General features: G+C 41.8%; 1 protein-coding gene across 2 annotated transcripts; it reads left to right on the forward strand.

Moving 5' to 3' along the window:
• The first annotated feature begins 2143 nt into the window (after positions 1 to 2143).
• LOC308116054 (kynurenine--oxoglutarate transaminase 3-like) lies at positions 2144 to 14183 on the forward strand. 2 transcript variants are annotated; one of them, XM_080474023.1, is made up of 14 exons: positions 2144 to 2267; positions 3774 to 3864; positions 7714 to 7775; positions 8332 to 8476; positions 10110 to 10259; positions 10358 to 10444; positions 10734 to 10856; positions 10939 to 11059; positions 12583 to 12659; positions 12738 to 12827; positions 12902 to 13088; positions 13708 to 13781; positions 13866 to 13952; positions 14046 to 14183. In XM_080474023.1, the coding sequence occupies exons 2-14, from the start codon at positions 3775 to 3777 to the stop codon at positions 14100 to 14102; spliced, it is 1350 nt and encodes a 449-aa protein (XP_080330149.1). In that variant the 5' UTR covers positions 2144 to 2267; position 3774; the 3' UTR covers positions 14103 to 14183. The 2 variants fall into 2 exon arrangements, with proteins under 2 accessions (XP_080330149.1, XP_080330150.1); XM_080474024.1 differs by having other exon boundaries at positions 2154 to 2314.
• The last annotated feature ends 1212 nt before the right edge of the window (positions 14184 to 15395 follow it).

A 15395-nucleotide genomic window follows, 5' to 3' on the forward strand; every position in this document is an offset into this window, starting at 1 on the left:
CATTGACAAGTGCTACTTAAACAGAATGTCAGTCCCTCTCATCGAGACAATCCAGAATCCCTCTGAGTCCCTGAAAGTTACAGCTCAGGAGACGCCTGGAGTTTATTTCATCCAAGAAGTCTGATGTGCAAAAGAAGTATAAGGAAACTATAAAGACTAAGAACAAGTGACTAGTCCTAAAAGGGTTGAACATCAGCAGCCGACAACCTTTCTCGCAGTTCTCACCTCACCTCACTTGCTTGTTTGTTTTGCAGACAACCACACCCCAAACATTTCATGTCCACGCCACACAAATTATCCATTACTAATGAGATAATTTGTTCTACCAATAAAGTTAGTTGAAAAAAGATTGTATTTCTATTTCTTCTTTAAATCTTTTTTTTTTGCAGCACAAGATGGAGGCATGGTTTGTTCATAAAATTAAGGAAGGAATCAAAATCAACACATTTAACCAACACCCGGGATATGGAATAACATTGACCTTATTCCATCCCATTTAAAAACCTATTCTATTTATTTATTGTGGATAGATTTAACAGTAAACCGCAGCAGCAGGATAGACATCGAAATCTACTGCAACAGCAGGATAAACAAAGTGCATAGAAATGTAACGGCAAATAAAGCACATTATTCAATCGATTCATTTAATGAAGGCCAAGGCAGCATCCAGAGCCTTTACATAGGGAATGTTTGTCTCTCGAGCCACTGCCTCACACTGCCTCACACTGCCTCACACTGCCTCACACTGCCTCACACTGCCTCACACTGCCTCACACTGCCTCACACTGCCTCACACTGCCTCACACTGCCTCACACATGCAAACTAAGTTCACTGAAGGGTATATCTTGTACTTTATGTTTTATGGCTTCTACATACCTTTACAGACCAGGCAAGAGAAAGCCACCTGTCGGCTGTACATGCGCCATGGACAACCTCAGTTATATGGACTGACCTGGGATCCAGACAGACAGGCTGAGAGACACTGAGGGGAGATTAATCCATCCAGTAGTTCAGAGTCAAATCCATTATTCATCAATTCCAGATGATAAATAATAGTAACTAGAAACTTCCAGAGGACATTTTGTGTGCCTGCCTCTTGCGACCCCCCCACCACCCCTCACCCCCACCACCCACAACTGTCAACCAGGCCCACACCGTTTGTTTTTCAAACTCCATTGCAGTTTATTTCACAGTTCAACCTTTTGAACAATTAAAATAAGTAAACTGCAATAAATTGGCTGCAATGAAATCAACTAGAACCTCTTATAACCACCTTTACAGTTGAACTATTTTAAGTGCAACTGTTACACTGTGGAACGGTATTCTTTGCTGTTGGTGTAATTTCAAGCACCTTTACATTGTAATTAGTGTAACAGGATTTTTTTTTCTCCCTTTTTGTTTTTTGCGGAAGCATATTTGGCAATGCTGCATCTTCTGCTTTGTGTTTATGTGCGAGCACAGTGAAAAACCTGTCCATTATGCTCACAGTGTCCACACATTTATTTTTTCATTAATTCACACCGCGGCCTCTCTAGGGGGCGCGCCCCCCACTTTGGGAACCAGTGCCCTTTGTAATTATATTAAGTACTGCCAAGCTCTCAAACTCCACCAAAGGTGTCATGTAAAAGTAAAAATCTTACCTCATATGAGTTACCACAATTAATGTAAAATATCCAACAAAAATGCTCAGAATTCATCTCTTGGAAATCTAAGATTCGTTGGGTCCTGGGGGCCTTCAGCCCCCCCGGCTTCGCTATTGATGACCCAAAATTTAATCGAGAGAAACTGCGTGTGTGCGTGTGTGTGTGTGTGTGTGTGTGTGTGTGTGTGTGTGTGTGTGCGTGTGTGTGTGCGTGTGCGTGTGTGTGTCCTCTTGCCCGGCACTGTCACTAAACGGTGTGATGCCTTCACGATCCTTCGTCTGTCTCAGTAAAACAGCTGAAATCCTTTCAACGGACAAATTAGAGCCACTATTTCAACCATCATCTTTCACCAAACGCCACAATGTCGACTATTATCATCATACACTTTAAAAGTTAACATATATTACAATAAAAAAGAAGCACATGGCACTTGAAATGTACCTCAGTTTGATGTGAGTCTTCGGCTGTCACGTGAAAACATATTTAACCCGACAGACCTTGAATGCAGCAGCGCTCCCTCCAGCCTGTGGCGGACTGTCTCTCCTCCTCCTTCTCCGCTTGCTCTTCAATTTGGCAGTAAACCTCCGGAGCTCCCGCTCCATTGCTCTTTCCAGTCACTACACGTAAGTTTTGGAACCAGAGCTGGTGACTAAACCCCCGGCGGTACACGGTACGTGTTTCATCAGCGACGCGGCGGGCTTTTTAAAGCTAACGGGACAGCTCGCCTGTTCACTTCATGTTTACCGTTAGCTTTAGCCTGTTGCACGCACGCACGCGCGCGTGTGTGAATGGGGCCGTAGTTTCTGACAGGTACTTTGTTTGACAACTGGTTTAATAACTCACGGAGTTGTGCTTTTGATCTTTAAAGGCTCGAGGATCCCTAATGTCACCTTGTTGTGGCGAGTGAGGACTCACGGTGAAGCACACTGGCACCACCTGCTGAAGGATATTTACTAATACTTCGCGGGGTCAAACTTATTTTACTTCAGGGGTCACTGGCGTCTCGATTAGATCCCGAGTAGGTCGGGCGAGTAAACTCCACATTTGTGTTACTGCCAAAGGTGCAATATGAAGAGAAGGACTATTGTCATGCGATAAATCATTCATTCAATTCAGTTGCATTTCTATATTGCAGAATGCAACACAGTCATTACAAAGCACTTTACAGAGGAAAGAACAACAACAACAATTCCACATGAGAAAGTAGAGGAGGAGATGGTGGAAAGGACAAGCTCTCCATTTAACATGAAGAAACCTGCAGAACCTGGGAGATCTTCAGCAGAATCCGACTCAGAAGTAGAGACTTGCTGCCGGTCCGGTTGGGGTTATGGAATAGAAAAGGACAGGACAGACGGATTGTAGATCAGGGATTCAAACTCTGGTTTGGGCAGGAATGTGGATTTGTTGGGAGAGATTCAAACCCTGGACCATGACAGAGACATTCTTTTATATGACCTGCATTTAAGGTGCTGCAGGTCTTGGACAGCCTGTTGTCGAACCATTAATTTAACCACAGAAATAAAGTCCATGTTAGTTCCACTGTCCTGCATCCACGCACAATGAGTGTATTATGTTATTCATTAACATCACCTGCACAGGTCTGAAGGAACATTTATGTACATAAAACCTGCCGGGGGTTATCATACACTTTATTGAACCTGCAATTGGAACTATGACACCTTGAATAGCCTTGACAATCATTCACTCCGTGAAATGGTGATGCACTTCCGTATACAGTATGTTGCACTTGTTGAAGTTAGTAATACACCGACTGGGGTTAAAGTCCATTTGATTTGCTCAAGGAGATTTAGTGGCCATTCAAGCAAGACATCTTAAGAAAATGGATGAATTACAGCAGTTCTGCTAGAAACAGTAGCCTCAAAATCCATCCAATCAAAAGGTTTGATCAGCAGCTGCAGGAAGAGCCTGGCTGATGTTGTGTAGCAGTTCCAGATTTGCACTTTGGCTTTACTCCTATCCAGCCCTCGCTCTCCTGTGAGTGAATGGTGGAACGTTTTCTTACCAAATGCTTTTTTACTCGCTGCATCGATTTTTTTTTATTAATTTAATTAAAAAAATTTTTTATATGAGTTGCTGTTTTTTTAACTTCTGTCTCTCTTCCCATGCAGCATGAACTTTGCACGACAGATCCTGAACACCTCCACTCTTGTATGTCATACGGCTCACGTAACCTGCAGGAGGAGGTTTTGTACTTCACAAGTAAGTTGACTTCTAAAATGCTTTCACCATCTTGGATGTAACGTCGAGGGTTTCAGGGAAGTTTCAGCAAAGATTGTGGATTTGGAGTGTTGTGACATAGCACATTCAGCTATATAAATTGCAGAATGAGAATGTAATGTAGTACACTCGGCGTGGCTGAAGGCTATTGGTGTTTATGAAAGTCATGCAGCTGTACGTACTTTGACTGAAAATACTTAGGAAAACAGATTATTATTTTTTGGGGCGCAATTCTAAGATCAACGACTGAGAAACTTTCTGTCTCGAGAGGCAAGTTCAGCAACAATCATTCAGTTACCGCAATATCTAACAATTAGACACAAAGGTATCAGTTTTACTACTTTGTACAAGGATCCACTGGTAACACTTTTTTAAAGGACAAGTACGAGTACCGATACAAGTACTTATTAAATGCCATAAATTGGGGATGCACAATAACTTTTAACATTTTAATCATACCTATAATATGGAGGCATTATTGTAGCAGAATTATTTGTCAATGCGTATGGAGAGTCTGTATTTCAATCTTTCTGTCCAAAGTGGAAGTTTTCAATCTGTAAAAGAATTTCTCAAGTGAATCTGAACCATAATTTGCCCGTCGGTAATTAAGTTTTAAATGTGTAAAAAAAAATCTGTTCATCTGTAATAGAACTTGTACATGAAAAGTCTTACGTTTTCAGCTTCAAGCGCTGAAAATGCAGACGAGTCACCAGTTATGCGTCAAGCGGCTTCACAATTGGCAGTATGTTGTCCACGTGACTTTTGCTACACTTCTGTGGTGAGAGGATTCAAAGCTGTGTAGTCAGAGTTTCTCCATCCTGAGCTCAGGCTCACAGGCCTTCTCAGAGTCACAGTCGGCAAATAAAGTACTTGATCAATAGAGAGAAAACTCTCTGTTGATTCTCTCTGTTGTTTGGCCTTTTCGCTCTCTCTCTCTCTCTCTTTCTCTCTCTCTCCCTCTCTCTGCTCTTGCTCGCCCATCTGCTGCTCCACCATGGAGGCCGTGTTTCAAACCAATTTTTTCTTTAAGAAAAAGAAGAAAAAAATGAAATGAAATATAACCACACCCACAGGCGATGTCATATTCGAAACCCGTCCACCACTAAGTGTGGAGGAATGGACGGTTTTATGCTCACATCTAACAGCCTTGAAGGGTCCAGTATACTACTGCGTCTACTGTACACATGAGGCAGTACGTAACTCTTTAGCGTGTAGCATGTAGCGTGGGTCAGCGCTACTGGATCCACTGAGCGACATCAGGCTAACTCCACTGGTCCAAATGTCTCTGGTGATCAAGTTGCTGGTGTTCTATACACTATCTTTCACCTCCTCTTGATAATTTGGCAGAACATAGTTTACAGTCTGTCTAACTTTGTCATTCCGAATAATATCAAATCTCCAAATCGCCGACATCGCTCGTGTTCTCTTGCGTACCAGCGGCTGATGTTCCTCACGCAGAAAGTCCTGTAATACTCGGCAGGTAGTATCAGGGCGCTTTCATGAGTACGATTACACCGAGCGGTATCAGACCCAATACACAATACTGGTATCTGCATCGTTGCGTTCCTACTTTGTACCATTACAACCAGGTGATCTTACTCGTGCTCAAATAACCAATGAACATTTATCACATTGAAAATAATAAACGTTTATTAAAATACAGTATTTCTCTCCAGATTTAACACGTTTTCAACACTATCATATCAGATGAATGAGTCATGCGTACACCTTGTCAAATTTTAACAAGACTACTGGTGTACCATTACAGTACACAGTGGAGATTGGGGTGGTTGGTACATTAGGTATCGGAGTAAAGTTATGATCCAAAACAGGTTGAGGGTTAAAAACAAAAAAACTCCTTGCAGCAATTATTCACGTTTGATTAAACAAAGTGAGGTCTAATAGAAGAAGCAGTGACAACATGAAGGACACGGCGGTACTTTAGGCATTCAGCAATCAACACAACAGTTATTGAAAGGAAGGAACCAAATGTTTGGACTCTTCATCCTCTGCTGGAACACTTCGGCCCCGTTTATATGACAACGTTTTCAAGTGAAAACAAAACTTTTTTTGAATTTTAGGTGTTCATTTACACAACAACGCTGCTGAGAGAGCCTTTGAAAACTTTCCTCCGAACAATGTCCGTGTACCTGCCATTGTTAATGTTTATAGTGTATTGTTCTCTCCATGCATGTGTGTGTGGTTTCATTACAAAAAACAAACAGCACCCACTAGTGGCCCAATATGAAAACAACACCGTTGTCAGTGTTTCTGATGTTTCCATGTAAATGGACATCGTTTTCAAAACATTGCTGTGGTAATGTGAAACTTTTCTAAAAAAGAAAACGCAAAAACAATGCATTTTCATTTGAAACGTTGTCATATAAACGGGGCTCAAATAAAATGTCTCCGTCTAGATAAAAGCTCTTTTCTTTATATACAAGTTCTAAACTAGGGCTGAACAATTTTGGAAAATAATCTAATTGCGATTTTTTTTTCCCTCAATATTGCGATTGCGAATTTATATGCAATTATTTTTTCAAGGTCCTCTTCTCATGTATTTTTCAACAAACAAAAGCAATAAATCAATTTTTATTATAATAAACAATATCAGATTTACTATACATAAATTGTTCTTTCTTATAGGCGAGGCTTATGCTACGATAAAGTCAAATGAAGCATGTATTATATGAAAGACAGTTTATTTATCTTCTACTTCAATTACAGTTGTAAACTTACTAAATACTGTGACATCCACGTTTATGTGTTGCTTTGTGGTATTTTGAGTTGTCATGAAAAGTTGGATAGCCGCAGTGCTTCTTCCCTAGCCTGCTCGCTGGCTGCAAACTGTGGAATGGATTTCCTGACTCATTACTCCTCGTCTCATTGAGACTCGCCTCAACTTCAGGAAATCCAGTCCACAGTTTGCAGCCAGCGAGCAGAGCAGCAGCAGCAGGGAAACACTGTGGAGTCATTTCAGCAACACTAAAGCAGACGAGGCTTCATGGATCAGAAATCTCCGCAGGTTGGATCAGAAATCTCCGATCCGGGAATTACGTTGATATAGGAACCCGATCCCGGATCGGATCGGCTCCATCCCTAAAAACCACTAGCCCGTTCGAGCAAAGCTTTTACCAGCCCCGGACGGTCAGACAGTCCTTAATGTCGAGCCCATTAAATGGGTATCATAGCTTTTGCTATGAACTCCGTTATAGCCCGAGTTACTTCCACCTGCCGTTTTGAATTATGTTCATAAGGAGTAATACTGCTGCTCTGCTATACTGCTGCTCTGCTCCGCTCGCTCACGACGTATAAGTGAGCGCAGGACACGCGCAGGACACGCAAGTCGTCACGTGACCAGATCACGTGAGCAGTCAAATCGCAGCCCTTGCGATTAGAAAATCCCATTTTATCATATTGCAATATTATCGCAAAGGCAATTAATTGTTCAGCCCTATTCTAAACATGAAGCGTATATCTGGTCTGATTATTTTGTTGATTTGTCGCAAGAGCCTGGACTTTTCTGGACATGATCTGCACGTCTACAGGAAATTGACTGGATTGTTTTACGACCCTCAGAAAAGCAAATCATCCTTCACCCTTCAAGGAAACTTAGAATGATAGCCCAGGATGAGGAATCCAAACGTACGGTTTCTCTGTTCCAGTCGTTCTTCTGCTGCTTTGCGACACCTTTTCATTGTTTGAATTATTGGTTCTAATCTAAACACTATCTCACAGCTGCAGCCCGAGTCTGTCCAGCTGTTTAATAGCTGCCATCGCTGATGACCTAAACGTAAATTAACTGTTCGCACTGTTGGTTTTACGTTGCAGCACGCAATAATGTCACGGCACACAAACACCAGAAGAATCGAAGGGCTGGACAAGAATGTGTGGTGAGTGAGCGACGACTCAGACGTGTCTATTGTATTGATTCATCAGGATTAAGGTTCTGTTCGGCTTTCACTTTTACACAACGCTGTCGCCACACGGAAGCAAAGCTCAACAGCACAGATGGTACTTGTTAGTGTTTTGCATTTACGTTCTTTATTATTCCCTCAATAACAATCTTCCTCTTTGGACATCATCCGTATTGGATCAGCTTCTTCAATACAACTTTTTTTTTTTTTTTGTTCCTTTTTAAAACAGAGCTTATGTGATATTAATCAAACTGCTGGAAAAGGGCATGAAAATGTCAGTCAGTCACCTGAATAGGAAGTTAGTACATTGAACCAAACTAAAGTTAATAAAATTTCAAACCTGCTTTTCAAGGTTGGGCGCTCAAATCATTAGTGGCAACTTGTGTTGGATGTTTTTCTTTTTCTAATGTCTTTTGATGGTGGACAACGAGGCTTTGCAGGAAGAATGCATCGGGCATAACCAAGTCATTATGAATCATTTGACCGTCTCATCGTAAATAAGTAAGTTTCGTTTGATCCTGTGATGCTTCAGGGTGGCTTTCACTGCATTGGCAGCTGACCCTTCCGTTGTGAACCTGGGCCAAGGCTTCCCCGACATCCCCCCACCTTCCTATGTGAAAGAGGCCCTCGCCAAGGCTGCATTGGTGGACAGGATGAACCAGTACACCAGAGGCTTTGTAAGTTTTAAGTCGTCTGTGTTTGTGAATCAGACAGGCTCAACCGATTCAGCTGGTTTAAGTTGCTGCGGTCAGCGTTTCTCTTGGTAGTGTAGTAGTTAGACAATCAGGAATACAGCTGCATTGAAGAGGCTCTACTGTCACATGTATAACATCACAGTATTGCATGTTTAAATTAAATGAGGAAAAAAGTCCAACGTAATTGCTTCACATTCACGAATCAGAGAGACCCAATGCTTATTGTTTTTACTTTTTATTAGTACGGTGGCCTGGAAGTGCAAAACACTACAAACTTCAAAAAACACTTCCCAATAGAGAAAACACTTCCCAATCCAAAAAAAACACTTCCCAATAGAGAAAACACTTCCCTATCCAAAAAACACTTCCCAATCGACAAAACACTTCCGTATCCAAAAAACACTTCCCAATTCACCACAACACAAAGGAAACGTGTGGTACCTGCTTACAGCACTCTCACTGATTGGACGCTCAGCAGTGATTGGACACAGTCTGTCTCTATAACCGGAATTTATTCCTCCTCCGTTCATAAAGGACTGTCTTGCATAGTTAAGAGACAATATATTTTGTCCTCATTGTGGCCTACAGGTACTGACGGCTTTTCGAGGCTTTATTGAAGCTTTGATAGTTCATTTTAAACATTCTTCATTATTCTCAATGACACGCAGTGCTCGAGGAGGACATCTAGTGGTCAATAAAATGAAGTGCAATGAATAGAGACATGCTGTTGACAGGTTCATAGATTGCTTTGGATTTGGGTTAACATGCGTGTTTCTGTTCAACTACTCTAAATGATTGTATAGTTTGTTGTGGATACAATAATAAGGAGTCATTAGCAGCAATCCAATGAGTAATGATCCTCCCGTCAGCAAGTACCACACCTTTCTGTTGTGTTGGGGTCAATTGGGTAGTGTTTTCTGAAGTTTATAGTATTTTGCACTTCCATGCCACCGTATGTTAGAGATGCACAATATTGGATATGTGCTGATATTTTTGAGTGGTAATACTGATATAATCTAGAATCGACGGATGTGTCTGCGATGACAGTTCAACAATTAGAAAGCTGAAATTCTGGTTTATAGTCGTCGAGTCAATGACATGTAATGAATGAAGTTTGTGCAAGACTGGCACTTGGAGGTCAGATTGTTTTTATGACATACTATTGGAGTAGTAGTACCATAGAGAGGATTAATACAGTTCCTTTTCTTTCTTTCTGTTATTTTTCAGGCCATAATATACTTTCACTATTAGGCTCTATGTTGCATTACAGTTAAGAAGTTAAATTGTGCTTGTAACCTAAGCATATTACTATCATTTGAGGCTGGTAGTTAACTGTCAATCGAGCAAATTAAATTGAATTAAATTTGATTACATTTGATTAAATTTGATTAAATTAAATTAAATATATTGAAAGTAAAAATAAAAAATCTGAAAATGTTTAATGTTTGCTGGTATCACCGTACGAGCAGGAAGAGAACTGGATGGAGGTAATGTGTCTATATAAGTTATGTTAAAATGTTTCACGTCTCATACAATTCTGACTGGTTTTGCTGAATGATAAATAAACATCTTCAAATCTATTTCTACTGACCTCGTTTGTGCTCTCTTTTAAAAGGGTCATCCACCTTTAGTGAACGCACTCTCACAGGTGTACGGGAAGGTGTACGGACGTCCGATTGATCCCTTGAAAGAGATCCTGGTCACAGTGGGTGGATATGGTTCCTTGTTCAGCACTATACAAGGACTGGTGGAAGAAGGAGACGAGGTGAAGACGCTTTTCCTTGACAGTGGTTCATGGCCGTAGAACTGCAGTCCAGCTCACCGTACTTAATGTAACTTGCTGTGTGTCGCATTCCTGTTCAGGTCATCATCATTGAGCCTTTCTTTGACTGCTACGTACCAATGGTGCGAATGGCCGGAGCCAAACCCGTGTTGATACCTCTACGCCTGGTAAGTTTGGAACAGGTTAGATCATCCTCAAACCAACGACCAATGACTCATACTGGTAACAGCTTCTGACAGCTCAGGTCACAGTAACGTGGATTTTTATTATATTTTCATTTTCAGTTTTGGACTCTTTGTCAGAGTAGAAATGTTTCTAAATCTCAACGATCCGATGTTGAATAAAAAGATGTGAAGCTTAGTGGTAATTGTTAGTATTTCTGATTAACTTTACCCTCAAACCAAATAAAACGCTTCATTCGGTTTCAATACTTCATCATTTTCTCCAAAATGATAGAAATCTGGAAAGAAGACTCTCACGAGTGCCGACTGGTATCTGGACCCGGATGAGCTGTCCAGTAAATTCAACTCAAAGACGAAGGCCATTATCATCAACACCCCCAACAATCCAATCGGGAAGGTTAGAGTTCCCGCAATCATCACGCTTTCGATTGGACCAGAACACCAGTTTTCTCAGTGACCGCTCTCTTCTGTCCCCGCAGATTTTCGGCAGAAGCGAGCTGCAGATGATCGCAGACCTCTGCATTAAACACGACACTCTGTGCTTCAGCGACGAGGTCTATGAGTGGCTCGTCTATAAGGGACACCAGCACATCAAGATCGGTACGTTCTCATTATAACGTACTTGTTCGCAGGGCAGGCAAAGTAGGAAGTTGCCCAGGAAGCTTGAAGAGAGCCGACATTTCTCCAAACAATCAGCGGTATGCCAGAGATGCCAGACATTTGGTCCAAATCCTTCATGTCAGTGACGCAGCTTAACACCCCCTCAGACTGCAACATGTTGAGTGTGCTGCTTCTGTAAAACACGTAGGAAAAAAAGATTTTTTTCCTCTTCCCTGGAGACTCCAACATGTCAGGAACTGCCCTTCTCGTAGGACAGATAACATCTTTCAAATTTTCGCCAATTTCTACTGCATCAACTGGAAAGAACAAGGCGCGACTATGGCTGACGGCAAAATTTGTGTTTTGACCGTTTGACTGTTGCTTTACGCAACAACCGCTTGTTGGCTTCCAGAGTTCAAACCAGTGACAGAAGAGTCATATCTGCTCTGGCAGAGGCGTCCAATCTATGATCCTCGGATCAACGTCAGCTGGAGTTCCATTCTTCTATGGCTTGGAGATAGTTCTGACCTAATCAAGCTCTTGAATATATAATAATAACAATAATACTGATTTTCAGCACAGATTTTCAACCAAAAAAGGCCAAATAATGAAAAAGCTGCAAAAGCACAGTCATGCAGTAGATGGCAAGTGAGTAAAGAAAACTGATCTGAATTGAGTTGCTTTGCCCTCAGTGTATCTGGCAACATTAATATTTTATTTCTCTCCTTGCATTTACTTTACCTCTGATCCTTTACAACTACTGAGAGTTGGCTCTTAACACACTGCCTTAAAGGTATGGTTGTGGGTTTGTCGATCATCACCCACTCTGGATTCTGAATTATCTAGAGCACTTTAGTAGAGTGTAAACATTTCAATCTCTAAAGCACAAAAATTACCATTTAGTGGCACTAGAACGCTGCCCATCCACTTGAAAGTGAAAGACATAATCTGTCAGACGATGGCCTACTTGAGCTCAAAATCATTGTGCCATCTGTGAGTTTTCCTAATTATTTCAAGAATAAAATTGTAGGATTACCAGCTGGAATTTTTTAGCACAACAACACAAGCACACTTGAAATAGATGCTGAGGATGTACTGATGATGGAAACACGGGAGGATGACGCCTCAGGAGGCAGAGAGTCGGTTCCGTCTCTGTTTATGCCTCATTCACACAACAATGTTTTCAAGTGACAGCGAAAAACCTTCGTTAGTATCTAAATCGCAACTTTATATTTCCCCCCTTTTTTAATTTTGCATATAAAATGTAAGCGGGTGAACATTCATGACATAATAAAAAGTGTAAATCCCAGTGCAGTGACATAAAAGCGAGTTTCCCAGACCTCTAGAAAGTTGAGAAATACCCAGAACACTAAAAAAATAATGAAATTCAATTTTCCAAAAGGAAGCAGTAGATTTTCTTTAAGATGTTGATTCATGAAAATGCATGAATAAACGCAAAGACAAGATCTCATGGGTTCAAAGAGCACCGTGGTTACTCCTCCTGTTGTTTCTTTTGTCCGTAGCCACGCTCCCCGGGATGTGGGACAGAACCATTACCATCAGCAGCGCAGGGAAAACATTCAGCGTCACAGGATGGAAAGTAAGAAAAGTGTTTTATTAAAAAGGTCGTGCCTCAACGTGTCACAGTGTTTCACGGCGTGATGTTTGTGTGTTTCAGCTGGGCTGGTCTATCGGACCAGAGCACTTGATTAAGCACCTCCAGACTGTCATGCAGAACACCATGTACACCTGCCCAACTCCTTTACAGGTAGGTCTACCCAGTGTCGGGTTATAGAGGACTGGCTGTTTGTAATTCCAGCTTCTGGCTGTGTTTGCCTTCAGGAGGCCGTGGCACAGGGTTTACTGATCAACTACGAACTGATGGGCCAGCCGGACTGCTACTTCTCCTCGCTGGCCGAGGAGCTGCAGGGCAAGCGGGACTGCATGGCCGCCATTGTGCGGGAGGTGGGCATGACTCCCATCATCCCAGAGGGAGGCTACTTCATGCTCGTGGACGTGACGTCCCTCAGTGAGTCGCCGCACTTTGTAACAGTCGTCTCAGACACATTCAGTGGTCAACACTGCTGCTTTCATATTCCTTCCTCATTAATGTTCTCTTGGAAACCTACCCAGAGTGAGGGAAGTGCTGCCACCTAAAGCGCGTGACATGTTTTGCAGACTTCGTAGCTTCTCGATCTTTTCTCCACTGTTAGTGAAGCAACCAGAGAGGAGCTGTAGGACACTTACAGCCTGTCAAAGCTGAGAAGTGCATTAAACCATGTGTCGTTTAGTTTTTTCTTTGAGGAAGTATGGGGAATTTTCAGTTGAAAGTCAAAGTGAATATACATTATTGGTATGGAAATGACTCTCTGCAAAGATGCAGTGAATCTCTATTGGTTGCTAAAGTAGCAGACACACACTTGACAAACATCCAGCATCACTTTGGAGAAAGACAGAAGCGTAAATGATATGAATATGTTTGGAGACTTATGTTTAGCAAGTCTTCAGAAAGAAGGATTCTTATACAAACCAACCTGTTTATGCTGCCCCCATGTGGCCTGAGCATATATTGCAGGTTCAATCAGTTGTAAATGTAGGTCCTTGCCCCCCAGTGAATACCCCCCCCCCCTGCTCTGTGACCATTGTAGATCAGGACCTGTCCCACATCGTTGATGATGAAGCCTACGACTACAAATTCGTCAAGTGGATGATTAAAGAAAAGGTACATGGGTGTTTATACCGAATTCTAACACATCTCTGCCTTATATTTTTTCTTGCTTTACTGAAAAATAACTAATTTCCACAGAAACTGGCAGCTATTCCTGTTACAGCGTTTGTTGGCGATGAGTCCAAGAAAGATTTTGAGAAATATATTCGCTTTTGCTTCATTAAGGTAAAACAACAAACCTCTAAAATCATGTGGCAAAAATTATGCAATTTTTTTTCCGTATTATTAAACACAAATTATTTTTTCCCCCCCTTACAGCAAGACAGCACTCTTGATGCGGCAGGGGCTATTTTGAGAAACTGGAATAAGGTTTAAAGTCACACTGGGAACATCTGGAAAGAGCTGAAAGGAACTGAAAATTAGAATAATTAAAGGCTTCCTTTACTCGTGCGTTTCAAATACTGTCACGTGTCCTTGACGTTGATGTGGTTGTTAATCAATACATCCAGTAGAGGGCAATGCAGGTTTTATGTGGAAGAAACAGGTTCTTACCTGCTGAGACCGGTATTCTCAATCCTGGTGGTATTTACATTTGGTCCAGGGCGATCATTTGTTGCCTTAATGTTTTCAACTTTGCCCGAATGACATTTGTAAGACGTCTGATGTCCAGACAAGTTTATGTTTTATATTGGCTTGTGTCTACGCACACATTCACACACAGTATTTCCTTGAAGGGGTTTTTATTTCTGGTGTTTTCATTGTTCCTTTAGCTCACGTGTGGCCAAACCAGTCAGAGACCAAGAGCCACAGAAATGACAGTGTTACTACAAAGAGCCACATCATAGAAATTGGGCTTAAAAATAAACTCCCTCACACAAACACAAAATGACAAAGTGAAAATACATACACAGTGTATGATAGATCTCCATATGGAATTACAAAAGTCAGCAAGACATGGAGTTACAGCATTAACAGGACTAATTTCACCCCCTCGGCCGCAAAAATATGGAGGGACTGTCTGCAAATTGCAAAATTGCTACAACAGCGAAAACGGATACTACAGACCATATCCCACCATCAAAGTAGGTGTTGGAGTGTGATCAAGTGAAGGCGGCAGTGATTTTGGCGACACAGCACTGAATGCCAGTCACGTTATTGGGTGTCTTTGTGGTATCTGTCTTGGCTTTTGCAGCAGTTTGTAATTTGCAGACGGTCCCTGGCTACACAGCCGGCTGCTCATAGAGAACAATGTTGTGTCTGCTGCTCCAAAGACAAATACTTTTGACAAAAATGAGCTTGTAGCATTTTGCCTACCTCACACCGACGACGTTTTGTTAAAGAGTTATTGATGCTGGAACTTTACGGACCTGCTCTCAGCAGGTGTAGCTGTGTCTGGGTCTGATCCACCAATTAACTCCAACTTCTTCACTTCGCTGCTCCGTGTGGCGAATCTGAAGTGTTTTCTCATCGTAATTGTCTTGTTCAGGCAGGTTTTGTGTTAACCTGTGTGACAACGTGAGTGAGAGGGATGTTGTGCTCATGGTGCTGTGCTCTGACTGATGCCTTTAGGTACGAGTACAGAAAATATGTACTGTGAGTTTCGCAGTAGAACTATTTATAGCTGGAAAGAGCCACACTTATTTTAAGTTAATGGATCTAAGAGCCGCA

The sequence above is a fragment of the Lipophrys pholis genome (genome assembly GCF_963383615.2).
Source record: "Lipophrys pholis genome assembly, chromosome: 10".
In the NCBI taxonomy this organism is placed as follows: domain Eukaryota; kingdom Metazoa; phylum Chordata; class Actinopteri; order Blenniiformes; family Blenniidae; genus Lipophrys; species Lipophrys pholis.